The sequence below is a fragment of the Phocoena phocoena genome, chromosome 13, assembly GCF_963924675.1.
Source record: "Phocoena phocoena chromosome 13, mPhoPho1.1, whole genome shotgun sequence".
NCBI classification, from domain to species: Eukaryota; Metazoa; Chordata; class Mammalia; order Artiodactyla; family Phocoenidae; genus Phocoena; species Phocoena phocoena.
The window spans coordinates 24,228,621-24,245,146 of NC_089231.1; the positions used below are offsets into that span (position 1 = coordinate 24,228,621).

At 41.1% G+C, this 16,526-nt stretch overlaps 1 protein-coding gene across 1 annotated transcript in view; it reads left to right on the plus strand.

Annotated features, from left to right (window-relative positions):
* MYO5B (myosin VB) overlaps positions 1–9,411 on the plus strand; it is a 230,899-nt gene extending 221,488 nt beyond the window's left edge. The window contains exons 36-39 of the mRNA XM_065889991.1: positions 1,413–1,698; positions 2,300–2,474; positions 3,859–3,939; positions 9,053–9,411. Coding sequence (XP_065746063.1) covers positions 1,413–1,698; positions 2,300–2,474; positions 3,859–3,939; positions 9,053–9,205 — 695 coding nt within the window. The 3' untranslated portion in view covers positions 9,206–9,411. The remainder of the gene's footprint in view (positions 1–1,412; positions 1,699–2,299; positions 2,475–3,858; positions 3,940–9,052) is intronic.
* Positions 9,412–16,526: the final 7,115 nt, after the last annotated feature.

A 16,526-nucleotide genomic window follows, 5' to 3' on the forward strand; every position in this document is an offset into this window, starting at 1 on the left:
CGGGAGATCTCCTGCGCTCATCATGGGATCCGAAGTGAGGGTAAGCACTCCCTACATTTGGGGAACCGGGTATCTTAGGTGCGGCCTCCAGAAAGCCAGGACCTCCCCAGTGAAGGAAGCTGAGGAGATGTGTGCCATCTACTCAAAAGCGGTTATGAACTTTTCAACACCAGCCCGTCAAAGCATGTGATGCTTGGGTAGTGAGAGTATAGATCACTTTTCCTTTATCTCTTTTTCTGTAATATACTGTATTTTTATTCCCAAAACAAACTAATTTCCATAAGTAATAAATATAAATTCAGAGAGTATAAATGCATGTACAGTGAAAAGATATAATCCGCTTGCCCCTATATATACTTTATTCGTGGAAAAAGGAACCATATAAATGAACACAGTAGTAAACGCTCACGCAATAAATATTTATTAAACATTCTGTCCAAAGCAGTACACTTGGGCACTTAACATGAAATCAGAGCAGTTATTTTTTAAGTCACGAGAAAAGTGTGACACGTATATGCATCACTCACTGTGCTCCTTAAAGGCTGTTGAGGAAATAGTCTCCTGGACCATGTAAGTAATTCTTTCCCCAGGTTCTTACAACACGAGTAGGTTACAAGTGAATTCCAAGTAGGACAGAGTCCTACATGCCATCCAGAAATATATCCCTTGGGATAAGATTCATTCCAAATCCTTCTTCCTGTCTGAGACTCTTACGAGGTGCCAGTTTATTCTCACCAGACAGGGAGAACTGGGGATGTTTCATGGCTCAGGTAAGATGATGGTTAACAGCATCAGTTCTGGAATCAGACATACCTGGGTTCAAATCCTGGCCCTGCCACTTCCTAGCAGGGTGACCTTGGGCAAGTTATTTAACCTCTTCATGCCTCAGTTTCCTCATTAGGAAATGGGTTGTTGGAAGATTAAAAGGAATACTGAATATAAAGTACCTGACCTGTAGTTAAGTGCTGGGCAGTACGTGTGACGGACCAGCTCCCCTAAGATTTACATGGTCGGTGGCTGATGGAGAAAAGCTATTTGAACACCTATAGGCTGATCTCAGGGTCCAGGCCCAGGTCAGTGGCTGGGCCATGACTACACCCAAGTCGCTCCATTTTGGTCTCTCAGCACAGAAGCCAGAACAGAATTAAGTCGGTACGTGCCTTTTGCCTCTGTCCCATCACCAATAAATTTACGCGAAAATGTGGTCCACAGGTTTAGTCCAGGATTTCTATGTGGAAGTCCTATTCTGCGTAGAAATCAGCAGGTTAGAAATTCCATGCCAAGTGCATGTCGACCTTGTTCACCTCTGGGTGGGATCACTGCCAAAGCCCTGAGTACTGTGTGATCTCAGTGACCCGAAAACAGATCTTCCTTGGGAACACGCAGCTTCTCTAATCATGCTTTTCTTTCAGTGTCTGCCATGTTGGAGAACGAGAGCATTCAGGGTCTGTCTGGGGTGAAGCCCACGGGCTACCGGAAGCGTACCTCCAGCCTGGCGGATGGAGATAACTCCTACTGCCTGGAAGCCATCATCCGCCAGATGAATTCCTTCCACACAGTCATGTGCGACCAGGGCCTGGACCCCGAGATCATCCTGCAGGTGTTCAAACAGCTCTTCTACATGATCAACGCGGTGACTCTCAACAACCTGCTTCTGAGGAAGGACGTCTGCTCCTGGAGCACAGGCATGCAGCTCAGGTACGAGAGGCGCCTTGGCCTGGCACACACCAGCCCCAGTCGGGCACGGGACACTCGTCCCTGAAACTGAAATCCAAATGCAACTGATTGTCCTTGTCACAGTCGGTATGTGACTCAGATCCATCACCTTTTTATGGGTTGGTGAAATTCATCACACACTGAGATGGTGACCCGGTAAACAAATTAGTTCAGAGCTTAAACACATTTACATACTTTAATATAAAGATTGTAAACATGAGGTGGATAGGTCAGAGAGAAAAATTAATGACTTAAGAGGCATGAAGGCTCACAGAGAAGTACAAACGTGTTTGCGAATGTTAAATGTTAAGTTTTAATTCAATATAGTTAATGCCTTTTTTCCTCATTAACTTAGTACAGACACTTTAGGTACTTCGTCTTGGCTTGATTTTAAGCACCCACTCTTACACAAAAAGTTATCGAGCGCCAGGTACTTTTCACGCTTTTGCCCATGTGGGACAATTAAGATGAAGAGAATGGTAACACTAATGGCAGCTGGCCTGCAAAATAAACACAAGAGGTGAGCTCTTCCCAGTGAAGTAGGAGGCCAGGTTTAACAGAGCTCCCTTTTCCTGTGTCTAAGGTACAATATAAGTCAGTTGGAGGAGTGGCTTCGGGGAAGAAACCTGCACCAGAGGGAAGTTGCTGAGACCATGGAACCTCTGATCCAAGCAGCCCAGCTCCTGCAGTTAAAGAAGAAAAGCCCCGAAGATGCAGAGGCCATCTGTTCCCTGTGCACCGCCCTCAGCACCCAGCAGGTGTGGTCACTGTCAGCCAAGGGCCTCAGAGCAAGCCCAGCTTCCATTTCAAGTCTGTTCCTGCCGGTGGTTGTTTCTTAGTGTGGCACTCCTGGCCCTTTCTGCTCCCAGTGATACAGTCCTGAAGGTCCAGAGGATGGGATGTTCCTGGATGAACCAAAGGCTACTTCGGTCTATGAAACAAGATGCCACGGTTTCCCAGTAACTCTCTGGTGTCTCTTGCTTACGTAGAAAGATAAGGTAGTCAACCCACAAACGTCAAGCTTAGGCACACACTCTTTGAAACGCTTACAGTGAATTCTGGAATGTCTCTCACCTAGAAACTTAAGCATCCAGCATTTGGCATTAAATTGTTTTCTTTACAGCTATGATTCCATTATGGTCCTGTTTTCACTTAGCATCCGTTTACATTATTTTAAATAAAGTCAGTGAGAATCTAGCTAGAGGCATTTAAATGTTCCTTTCCTTTTCCGCTCAAAATTATATTTGTACTAGGACTCGGTTGCAGAGATATTACCAGTCTGTAAAAAGATAAATCTTGTCCACACACAGGTGACCTTGCCCTCCGTCATGAATGTGCCTATTTAGAAATGGGCCCGCCACAAGGTGGTAGTGCAAAATGAGACCAGCATGAGGAAATCAGATTTTCCAGATTCAATCATGCACCTTCTCCCTGCCCAGCACCTAAAGGACAGCAAAATCCAAACTCAGCATTGCAAAGTAAACATACATTTCCTTACCTCCTCCACTAACTACTAAGAGATGAGATCCCAAACTCTTAGGAAAACTGCTTCCTTCTACAAGTGTACTGAAAGTTTTGAAACTTTTTAAAATGTTGCTTTCACAAGGTTACTCCTAGACTGCAACTGGCTTCGCTCTGCCCCTGGGCTGGCTACTTCCCCCAGACAGTTGGTAGCAGACAGAGGATTAGCTTCCACTTAGACAGGAGTAAAATCTGTTCCTTCGTAAGTGATTTTGGGGGTGGGGGGAGGTAGGAAGGCTTTGTTAAGACCTTTGTCATATAAGGTAAGATACCCAGGACTCTTTAAATGAAACCTTTAAGTTACTCGTGGATGAGAGGCTGAGTGCTTCAGGCAGCAGGTTCCTCAAATCCTCATTACTTTATAAGCCATGGAGTGTAGAGGGCAGGGTGGGCAGGTATACGGGAGAGAGGAATGGGGTAAGAGCTCAGATCTTCCAGGCAGAGCTTCCGGACTCAGTTTACTAAATGTAGACCCCTAAACATCAGGCCAGCTGTATCTAAACTGTGGATCTTGCCTAAAGAGAAGTGTCCTCCTGTGCCAAGGTCATATGTTCTTTAAAATTCAAAAGTTGTCTTATGTTCACTTAGCTCTGTGCTAAACTTTTGTTTTTATTCCAACAGATTGTCAAAATTTTGAACCTTTATACTCCCCTGAATGAATTTGAAGAACGGGTAACCGTGGCCTTTATACGAACAATCCAGGTGAGTTTTAAAATATTAATCAATTTTATAAAGTCCTAGTGTAAAACAAATAAAAGAATTGGTAGTTTAGATTTTAACCTTGCTTCTCTTTATTAATGAAATAACATTACATTCTAGAAGACCTTACATTTTTAGGTGTTCTCTTTAGGTAAATATGAGCCACACCACCCATGAATAACTTATCATATACGCACAGAAGACTGAACTTCAGTCATCTCTGCCTCTCAGATCTTAGACGTTGTCTAAGTAGTTCATCTGCCACTAGCACCTTACTAAACCGTAGCACAAAATGAAATTAACAAAGTGAGCGGAATATCAACCCTACCCACAAATGGAACTAAGAAATACTCTTTTCAGAAAACAACTTGAGCTCTTAAATCTTGACTCTTAAGGCTTACAATATTTGCCCTTAGGAATATGCTTGAAAGAAAACATTTCAGGGAAATGATTATTTATATCTGTCTTAAGAGTATGGGAATTTTTACATAAAGATGAGCTGCCTGGGCTTCCCTGGTGTCACAGTGGTTGAGAATCTGCCTGCTAATGCAGGGGACACGGGTTCGAGCCCTGGTCTGGGAAGATCCCACATGCCGCGGAGCAACTAGGCCCGTGAGCCACAACTACTGAGCCTGCGCGTCTGGAGCCTTTGCTCCGCAAGAGAGGCCGCAATAGTGAGAGGCCCGCGTGCCGCGATGAAGAGTGGCCCCCGCTTGCCACAATTAGAGAAAGCCCTCGCACAGAAACGAAGACCCAGCAGAGCCAAAAATAAATAAATAAATAAATAAGAAGACCCCAAGATCACTCTTTCAAAAAGAAAAAAAGATGAGCTACCTAAGCTGAGCCCTAGGTGATCTGGGCTGAGTGCCTAACCTTTGTGGGCGCTGTGGCGGACAGCATGTAAATGATGAGTCCCATCAAGATTACTCAAAAAACGAGGAGCATTTCTCCCATTAGTATATGTGGGTAACATTTTGAGGAGACCTAATACTTTCTCAAACTTTTAAACAACCTCTTTAGCCTGTGAAGTAATTGTCAATATGAAACAAGGATAAAATGAAATGGGGAAAAGTAATCAGAGGAAGAGGCAGGAAAAGAATAAATTAACTTGAGCATCATGTATACGTAGAGAATAGAGGCTGAAGATCAAGGGAGGGTGTTCTCTTAAAGGCAGTGGGGGAAATGCAGTGGTTTATTGAAGATTGGGGTCACAGAGAAGCAGGCAGGGCCACCAACACAGATACTGTATAGTCAGCTGCTGAAAGGACTGATGACAGAAGCCATTGAGTTCTCTGACCTGCTGCTGTCTTTATGGAGAGTTGAGGATTTACACAAAGCAAAGTGCAGATTTAGAAAGTCTTTTCTGTCTTTAAATATCTGAAACATACATTAGAGGGAGAGCTGTAACTGCTTATAAATTGGCACTGTTTACAGAAGAGTTCAGGCCAAAGGTCAAAGAATATGAGCCACGTCAGACTTGGGTTTGAATTAAGGAAGTAGGAAAAAGACAATGGAAGTTGGTCAGATATTCTCTGGAGACATGTACAGTCAGTTTCTGAGTCTTCCTTAGCAGTCAATTCCCATGTCCAGCAATTCTTTCAAAAAATGGTTTTTTGGTTTGGTTTGGTTTGGTTTTTCTTTCTAGAGTTTTATGTTCTGTTTCTCCCTAGACAGTGCTCAGAGGAAAGGCTCGGACAATCCATGCCATCCTCCTGTACTTGAACCTTATGTAGGATAAATACAAGTTGCTTATTAAAGCAAACTTGGGTGGTGAGGACAGAATATGCTGACCTATAAGAATGTAAATTTAAGGGGATTGTTAAACACACCAAAGGATTCCCACCAGCAATGCATGAGGTATATACATACACAGGAATATCAGTCTTGTATTTTTGTATGTTGAACCACCCTTGCATTCTGGGGATAACTCCAAATTGGTCATGTATATGTTTGTTAAGTCTAACTGGTTTATAGTGGTGTTCTTTGGCCTCTGTTTGCTGTTGATCTTCCATATGGTTGTTCTATCCATTATTGAAAATGGGGTATTGAAGTGTCCAACTATTATTACAGAACTGTTTCTCCCTTTAATTCTGTCCATTCTTGTTTCATGTATTTTGAGCTCTGTTGCTAGGTGCATGTATATTTGTAACTCTTATATATTCTGGATAGATTGAGCCTTTTACAGATATATAATGTCCTCCTTTGTCTTTTGTAAACTTTTTTAATTGAAAGTATATTTTGTATGACAGTAATATAGCCATTTCAGCTCTTTTCTGATTATTTGGAATGTCTTTTATCAAACTTTTACTTTCAAACTTTTTGTGTGTCTAAACTATCTCTTGTAGATAGCATGTAGATGGATCATGTTTTTTCAATCCATTCTGCCAATCTCTGCCTTTTAATTGCCTTTAAATTTACATTTAAAGTATTACTGATAAAGGATTTACTTCTGCCATTTAGCTACTTGTTTCCTGGATGTCTTAATATGTTTTGTGTTTTTCAATTCTTCCATCACTGCCTTTTTTGTGTGTTTATTTCTTGTAGCGAGTGTATCATTTTGATTCCCTACTTTCCTTTTCTGTATATTTTTTAGTTATTTTCTTAGTGGTTACTGTGGTGATCACTATTCACATCTTCAACTTATAACGACCTAGTTTAAATAATACCAACTTAGTTTCAGTAGTACACAAATACTCTGCTGCTATACATCTCCATCCCTCTGCCTTTATATTGTTATTGTCACAGATCACATCTGTTATACATGTGTACCCATTAACAGAGATTTATAATTATTTTCTGCATTTGTATAAATCATACAAGAAAAGGTGCTACAAACCAAAAGTATAATGCTGGCTTTTACATTTACCTATGTTGTTAGCTTTACCAGTGTTCTTTATTTCTTCTTACGGCTTTGAGCTACTGTCTAATGTTCTTTCATTTCCGCCTAAGGACTTTCTTTAGTTACTGGTAACCAGATCCTTCTGCTTTTGTTTATCTGGAAATGACTTAGTTGTCCCTCAGTACCTGTGGGGGATTGGTTCTAGAACCTCCATGGGTACCAAAACGTGTGGATGCTCAAGTCATTTATATAAAATGACATAGTATTTGCATGTAAACTATGCACATCCTCTGTACACTTTAAATCATCTCTAGATTACTTATAGTACCTAATACAATGTAAATGCTATGTAAATAGTTGGCAGCATGTATCAAATCCAAGTTTTACTTTGGGGAACTTCCTGCAATTTTTTAAAAATTTATTTATTTATTTATTATTTTTGCTGTGTTGGGTCTTCGTTTCTGTGCGAGGGCTTTCTCTAGTTGTGGTGAGCAGGGGCCACTCTTCATCGCGGCACGCGGGCCTCTCACTGTCGCGGCCTCTCATTGCGGAGCACAAGCTCCAGACGCACAGGCTCAGTAGTTGTGGCTCACGGGCCTAGTTGCTCCGCGGCATGTGGGATCTTCCCAGACCAGGGCTTGAACCCGTGTACCCTGCATTGGCAGGCGGATTCTCAACCACTGTGCCACCAGGGAAGCCCTGCAATTTTTAAAAATATTTTTGATCCATGGTTGGTTGAATCTACAAATGCAGAACCCATGGATACAGAGGGCTGACTGTAATTCTTCAACGTTGAAAGATAGGTTTGCCAGATATAGAATTCTTGGTTGACAGAAAGAAGAAATTTCAGGACTTCAAATATATCACCCCTGCCTTCTGGCTTCCATGGTTTCTGATAAGAAAGCCACTTTTACTCTTATTGAGGATACCTTATTATGTGATAAGTCACTTCTCTCTTGCTGCTCTCAGGATTCTTTCTTTGTCATTGGGGTTTGAAATTTTGACTATAATGTGTCTCAGTGTGAATCTCTTTGAGCTTTTTCTGCTTGGAGTTTGTTGAGCTTCTTGGAGATATATAGAGAGAAAAATGTATCTTTCATCAGATTTGGGAATCCAGCCACTATTTCTTCCAGTAGTTTGCTGTCCCTTTCTTTCTGGGACTCTTATGATGTATATGTTGGTACACTTTATGGTGTCCCACAGGTCCCTCAGGCTCTGTTCACTTTTATTCACCCTTTTTTCTGTCCACTTCTCAAACTGAAGAATTTCAATTGCTTTATCTTCAGTTTCACTGGTCATTTCTTCTGCCTGCTCAAGTCTGCTGTTAGACCCCTTTAGTGAACTAAATGAAAATTTTCATTTTAGTTATTATACTTTTCCTATATCTGGCTCCAAATAAAGGGAAAAGGAGATGGGCTCTATCCCTTTAAATCTTGCAATTGATGCTGCTGGAGGGAGCCACTGCATCCCAAGAGAGCCAAAATCAAGGCAGGCATCTGTGCCAGTCCTTCAGGGAACTGCCAGACCAACCAAAGTGCACAACCCCAGATTTTTGAAAGACAAGATCTCACTGCCTACCCTGGCACCAGCCAGCTGCTCCAGGACTGTGGGTTACTATCCCTACAGCTGCAGTGGAGCTGGAGAACGGGGGATGGTAGCTGATGCACACTGATCTCTTAGCAGAGATGAGCAGGCTCTCCCTTCATCAGGCACTCTCCTGGTTGTTGTAAGTGTCCAACCAGGTTACAGGGTTACAAGATAGTTGATGCCAGTTGCTTTTTTCTAGCTCGGTGGTTGCTTCAGTGGAGGGACTGACCCCTAGAGGTGCCTGCTCTGTCATTTTGTGTGATGTCAGTCTCCCCATTCCTTTTTACAGATGAGGAAACTGAGGCAGAGAGAGGTTCAGGAACTCACCCAGGGTGGTGCCAGGATTAGAGCTCAGGTTATCTGCCTCCAGAGCCGATGGCCTTAACCACTTCACCATACTGCCTCGCCATATGATTTGCACCTGAACTATATTTTTCTATTCTCCCTTAGATGGAGAATTTTTAAAGAATGCTAGAATTGGGAGAGGAGTTAAAGTCATGATCTCCAACAAGCCTAAACCAGATCTTCGCTCCTTGCTAAATACCTCAGGGAGAGGGAGACCACATTCTCCTGAAGTCCTACCCAGTTATCGTAACAGGAATATTCCTGTGATTCATTTTTGTGAGTTCACCAAAACTGGCTATTTTTAGGCAGAGGAAATATTTTATGTCATCTTATTCTTCCCCACAGGCACAACTGCAAGAGCGGAATGACCCTCAGCACCTGCTGTTAGACTTCAAGCACATGTTTCCCGTTTTGTTCCCATTTAATCCATCTTCTCTGACCATGGACTCAATCCACATTCCAGCGTGTCTCAACCTGGAGTTCCTCAGTGAAGTCTGAAAATGCATGTGCCAGAGCTCGATTGCCAGTGCGAGCAAGAAGGAAGTATACAGTCCAGTAAAGTGAATTTAAGGATCTGTTAAATCTATAAAAGTAGATCAAATCAGAGGTTGAGAACCTGTGCAGAGTGGACTATACAGAATAAGACACATCTGTTATTTTATTTTGTACCTACTGCTCAGAATAAAAACACTTGAAATATGGAAGATTTTTTTAAAGTATGATTTCGGTCTAAACAAATATACATCATGATCTACAGCCACCAAGCAGTCCCCATGGGCCATATAAAAGATGCCAGTCTATAAAATGGAAACTGCCTAGTTTTGATCTTTGCACATAGCTGGAGAATGCCCAAAGTAAAATGATATTAAACATATGTAAGTCATATAAACTGCCTTCAGAGGACTTTTAACAAATAATGGTACTAATAACCATGACACTGTCATATAGTGAGTGACATTTCCCCCCATCAACAAACCGTAGGTGTGGATGGGTTTATGGGGAGAAGTTTTGAGGACAAATATACAGACCTGGGCCTTCTGAGAAGTTTCCCAAAGATATTTTTTAATGCCTGGTGATGCAGAGACAATGGTGTAATCGACCTCCAGACTAAACAGTTTGATTATTGGTTTCTGAAATAAATAAAATTAGAAGACTCAGTCCCTAACGTACACAAACCCACTTGTGTAGTCATGAATTTACGGAAGAATTACACTAAAAATGCTGCAGTCCCAAACGAAAAATGTGAGCAAACAGAAAGATATTCTTTACGTTTCCGATGCTAATCCATGCACTTCCTGAGTCAACAAAACTTTCTTCACAAAAATCTGTGTAAGCTAAATGTTAGAAAAGAATAACAAGTCTTATTTACAGATTAAAAACCAAACAAGTCAGTATAAAAGCCTTTAATCCCTTATTGCCATGATACCTCCAAAAAGAACATTACATAATGCGCTAGTAATTCCAGATAACTAAAAGAGTAAGGAAAACAAACTTCATCTTGAGGATCAGACTATTTGAGAAGCCTTTTTTAAAAATCAGTTCAGGTATTATTAAATTATTATCCAAAACTTCTGGGCGTTTGTGGGTGTGTGTGTTCTTTTTAAAGGGAGAGAAGCTTATGTCAAATTTCCCTTTTCAGGTTATTTTCAACACTTTTCAAATTTACCACAAAAGACTGTAAATATCTCTGCTTTGAAATAAGGATTTAAAGAACTTTCAATGATAATATTACAATGAATTGTAAAGAATAAAGAATATTCAATGGGTTTATGGGGAGATTTAAAGAATATTCAATGATAATATTACAATGAATTTATTTGTTTGCTACTTTTATAATTTTTTGTCTCTTCTAAAGCAAGCATTCAATTAGAAAATCCTACATGTTGTTTACAGTCTTCTACTATTTTTTTCATATTTCTGGTAGATAACAGTATGCTGCTCCCATGACAGGAACAGATGGTGTTTGCAAATCATAGAAGAGCCTCTATGTTGCATCAAGAAGAAAAAATTTCTCCACAAAGTACAAGTAGAGCCCCCATACCCTGCCACCTTCTCTTAGCCTCTCAGCTTAAAAGGCTCTTGGAAACACAACACACTCCGAGCCCTAAACAATCCTGTGCGCGGAGCTATCCTGGCCCGCCGGGCAGGACGAGGCACAGCCCCCGGGGGAAGACCGCTGCCCAGCACGTCCCAACCCAAGTCGTCGGCATGATCCCCTTGACATCCACGTTGCACGTCCCAGCTTCTCTTAGGTGTCCACGCAGAGCTGTGCCTTTCCCTTCCTTCCCAGCTAGAGTTACATGATATGACATCCCTGACCACACCCTTCAACAACCCACATGCTGACTAGCTTTGGAAGGCCAGTCTAAACCAGTTGAGTCCGTGGCTGCCTCTTTTTAAAGTTGTTTATTATGTGTAACTTGCTTTTTACTGCACTTTAGTTTCAAACTTGGCTTCATGTAAGGCCTGTTCTTAATCTTCGAGAACCAAAAATGCCTTGTTAGAGTGCTAAGGAGTGTAAAAAGCAGTGATTCCATAAATGCAACGGCTTCCTGTCCTACGTGCTGTCTTACACCCTCATTCTCTCCATCCCTCTGGGTTACTCCCTCTGCTGTCACTGGTTAATCACTGGGTGCCAAGGACTCACTGAATCAAAGCTTGGCACGTAGAATAAATGGGGTGGGGGAACCTTGTGAATAGTCCTCTACTTAGCCTAAGAAATGCAGGTTTAGTTCTCCTCTTCCGAAGGTAAAGGTATTTCACTGGAGCTGTACTTGATCTATATATACTTTAAAAACAAGTACTCTTTTATAGACACCAGGAATAAAGGAATACAGTAATCAGTTACTTAATGTTTAGATCTGCCCTTTTTAATGTAACACTTGGCGACTGGAAGAAGCATCTTTAATATGTTAGCATTTTTCTTCTTTGCATTTTTTTTAAAGTCAGTTCAATTCATTTTCCAACTTCATGAAATCAATAATGACTTAATTTAAATAACTTAATTCAACGTAAAGTTTTGAATTCTAAACCAAATATCTGTCTTTATATTTTAATAAATTTAGTTAACACTTTTCTCACTATGTGCCTTTAGCAGTTACTAAGGTAACTGACAGCACTTCTCTGAAATAAGTGTTTCTGTGGGAAGAATTTTCATGTTCAACATAACGTCCTGGTGGTGTTTTGATCTGTCTTTTGAAACATGAGAAGCATTTTAAAGATTACTTAAGAATCAAATACTTAGATTAAACAATTTGTATTTTAAGTATTATATGGGACCTATCTGTCTACCTAGAGTAATGTGTGTTCGTTGCTGAGGCTGACAGCATATCACCTACATGCATATCACCTACATTCTCCCCGTGCCGTCACAGCTGCAGTTAGACTTATGGTACCCAGCAAGCAGATCAGACCCAAAGGAAAATAGGCTTTTCCCCCCTTTTTATGAAGCATATCAATACGACCTTCTTCCCTTTCCTGTACTAAATTTTAAAGCTTTTGTGAAAACAAAACAGACAAAACGAGGAACTTGGAAAACTTAAAAAATTTAACACTGCTACCATCAGTTCATCAAATATTTACTTAGCGCTTCACTTAATGCATTAAGATTATAGTAACAAATACATTAGAATCCATTTCTTTTACATACAGTAAATTTGTTTTCATTCATTCTAAGGCACCAAGGGCATCCTAATTGAAGCACTTGTATAATGCCAAGTGACTAAACAGTTACTAAAATATGACAGCATGGGGCAGGACACTGTAGATTTTCCTCATAGTATATTTCTCTGCAGTTTCTCAAATTATTTGCTGCATGACCCAAATAGCCATAATTCACTTTTTGTACACATCGGTACCATAGAGAATTTGGGAGTGTAGAAAATTAGAGGTTGATGCCAATGCCATAGGACTTTTTCTTATTATAAAGGTCATTAGATACTCAAGATTGTTTTTCCTAAAAAAATTTCTAATTTTAATAAAGGGGGTCAATCAAAAATGAATTTAAACTACTTTCTAAAGTGATACAGTATCAGAATAATCCAGATTTGACTATAACATTTTGCTCCCAACTGATGTTTGGATGAAGGACTTCTTCACTGAAGGGGATCCCATCATATTCATGGGTGAATCTAACAATGGAGAAGAAATACTACTAATAAAAATATTTTTCCACTTTGACCAAATCTGTAAACTACACCTTTGTTTATAAAAATTGCTTGTATTAGTTACTGTAATATTCAGCTGTGAATAAAAATTTGTGGAAATAAATACTTTTGAAAAAAGTGGTGTGACAAATCTAAATGAAATTTAAAACTCTGTAACTACACATTGGCTGAAAAGTTCATTTTTAATGCTTAAGAAACTATTCAGGGGCCTATATTCAAAGATGCTTCATGATCATTTAAACCAGGGTTTGGCAAACTACAGCCTGCAAATTGGGGTAGAGAGAGACTTTCCCTATAAAATAAGACTTACTGAGCTACACAATTCAAACAAGGCAGTTTTGGTGTAGTGGATCAATGGAATAGGACAGAGAGCCCAGAGATAGACTCATATGTATAACTCTGTAAATGGTAGAGGTGGCATTACAAATCATTGGGAAGATATTTACAAGATCTGTATGGAGGATCTTATAAGTGAAAAACATTAACATTTAAAAATTGGAGAAATATATTTCACAGATAAGAAGACTCCATACCACAAAAATGTCAATTGTCCCCAAGTTGGTCTGCAGATTAAAATCCATCTCAGTACAGTTTTTTGGGGTGAAAATTGACAAGCTAATTCTAAAATTTATATGGAAGAGCAGAGGCCCAAGGATAAGGAAGAGGCTCCTCGAGACAAAGCGGGAAAGCTTTCCCTAATACGTACCAGGACTTACTATAAAACTTCAGTAATTCAGATGAGAGAAACTGGCACAGAGATAGAAAATTTGACCATTGGAGCAGAACAGAGAGCCTAGAAGCTGAACATTTGTATGGAAACGTTGGTAGACTGTTTATTACCTAGAGGAGCACACACAAAAATCACCTGGAAATCTTTTTAAGAATTCACATAACCAACCTCACCCAAATGTACAGGGTAAGACATCTCCAGGGAAGGTGCCCTTAAACACCCATCATTAGGGAACCCTACTGAAATATTTCATGATACAGAAATGTGTTCACAACATACTGATCAGCTGAAAAGTTACCTCTGGAACCCAACTTCCAACTTAAGGATGGACAAAATTCTGGGTGGCTGGTGGAAGAATAACCTCTCTTCAGGAAAGCCTCCACCTCATTCCCAGAGAGGTGAGCGCCTATCTTCAGGACCTCAACAGGAAAACTGTGTGCCAAGAGCCAAATTTCAGACAGCATACACTTATGTAGTAACAGTAGCGAAAGAACAAAGCAGCCGACATCTGGGTCCTGGTCTGACGCTTAGAGGTAGGTCTGGGTGGTGGCAGAAGCTGGCCTGGTGCTCCCAGCTAGGCCCCGGTGATCTCCTTCTGCACACAATCTTACAAAACCACATCAGACAAGCTCACTCTGACTAATGAAGGGAGACAACACAAGACTGCGTCACAGTTTTGTCTAAACACAGACACAAGATCTCTGTGCAAACCACACGATACCAAACACCCCTCTCCTGGCTAATGGGTGACTGCAGCTTCTTCACCAGTTGCAGCTTTAGTCTAGCTCTAATCTTCCCTCCTTCTCGATAGGATCATGCTGAAATAGCTAATCAAAGACTTGACCCTACTTCTGAATAGCACCCGATCCAGAGTGAACCTCTGCATCTCTGGACTCCCCAAATCACCTAACCAAAGCCCAACGTCCAACACCCTCTCACTGAGCTGCCCCTCACTTCCCTAAGGTGTGCCCGTGATGTGCAGACTTCCTGTTGCAGCAGCGTTAAACCCAGCCTGTTCACAGACAGGTGTGTGCCAGGAGGCGTTTGGCTGAAGGGCATCAACACAGTGTTGTCCCCTTCCACCAAAATTAGCATTTTGCAGGGTAAACTTAGAACCAAGGAGGTACTGTTACTGAACCCAACTTGGGTCCGCTCGCCCGCACACAGTAAAGGCAATCTACCAACACGGGGCCGTGGAGAAGGAAAGAGCAGTGTACTGCAGGGCTAAGCGAGGTGTATGGGTGGCTAATGCTCAAATAACCTGAACTCCAGATGGATTTCAGGGAAAGGCTTTGAAAGACAGGGTGAGGCAGAGGGTCTCAGGGTACCTGATCCGCTCCTAGACATTCTTCTGACTGGCTGGCGGTGAGGTAGTCAGGAGTCAACATCACCAACCTTCTGCTTCCAGCTGGTCTGGGGTCTATGCTTGTGGGCAGCACGAAGTTAACTTCTCCCACCTGGTGGCAGTTTCAGTATCTGCAAAACAGCTCAAAGGACTTGGCTCAGAATATTATCTATAGCCCTTGAGGAGGAACTAAAGGTCCTTGACTTTGTTTAATGGCTAAACTGTTACTATTTTTGTCTTGACTGTTTTCTTTTGTTTCTGCATTTTCTCATTCTCCGATTAAGTTTGCTCTTTGGAACTCAGGGAAGGCCTAGGGGGTTAAAGTTTTTCTACCAACAAGAGGCAGGTGGAGGATGTGGGGGTGGGGGTAGGGGGCGGGCCTGTCCAGGGAAGGACCAATAGGGGCCTGCATGGTTACACCTCAGGTTATACAGGTTATGGCAGGTACCTTGGAGATACTGCCAGTTTGGTTGCAGACCACTGCAATAAAGTGAATATCACAATAAAGTGAGTAACGTGAATTTGTTGGTTTCCCAGTGCATATAAAAGTTATGTTTCCACTATACTGAAGTATGCAATAGCATTATGTCTAAAAAAACAATGTACATATCTTAATCTAAAAATACTTTATTGCTCAAAAATGCTAACCATCATCTGAACCTTCAAGTCTTAATCCTTTTGCTGGTGGAGGGTCTTGCCTCGATGTTGATGGCTACTGACTGATCAGCGTGGTAGTTGCTGAACGTTGGGTGGCTGCAGCAATTCTGATTGACATCTATACACTAATATGTATAAAATAGAGAACTAATAAGAATGTGCTGTATAAAAATAAATAAATAAATAAAATTAAAGAAAAAAAAAAGTCAGCAATGAAGTTGCCACATCTATTGACTCTTCCTTTCATGAACGATTTCTCGTAGCATGCAATGATGTTTGATAGCATTTTACCCACAGTAGGACATCTTTCAAAATTAGAGTTAATCTTCTCAAATCACTATGTATGGCAGCTATAGCCTTACAAAATGTATATCTTAAACAATAAGACTTGAAAGTCAAAATGACTCCCTGATCCATGGGCTGCACAATGGATGTTATGTTAGCAGGCATGAAAACAACATAAATCTCATTGTACCTCTCCATCAGAGCTCTTGGGTGACCAGGTGCTTTGTCAATGAGCAGTCATATTTTGAAAGCAATCTTTTCTTCTGAGCAGGAGATCTCAACAATGGGCTTAAAATATTCAGAAAACCATGTGGTAAACAGATGTGCTGTAATCCAGGCTTGTTGTTCCATTTACAGAGCACAGGCAAAGTAGATTTAGCATAATTCTTAAGGATCCTAAGATTTTCAGAAAGGTAAGTGAGGGTTGACTTCAACTTCAAGTCACCAGCTCCATTAGCCCCTAACAAGATAGTCAGCCTGTCCTTCGAAGCTTTGAAGTCAGGCATTGACTTCTCCTCTCTGGCTATGAAAGTCCTAGATGGCATCCTCTTCCAATAGACAGCTGTTTTGTCTGCACTGAAAATTTGTTTTTTAGTCTAACCACCCTCATTAATTATCTTAGCTAGATTCTGGATA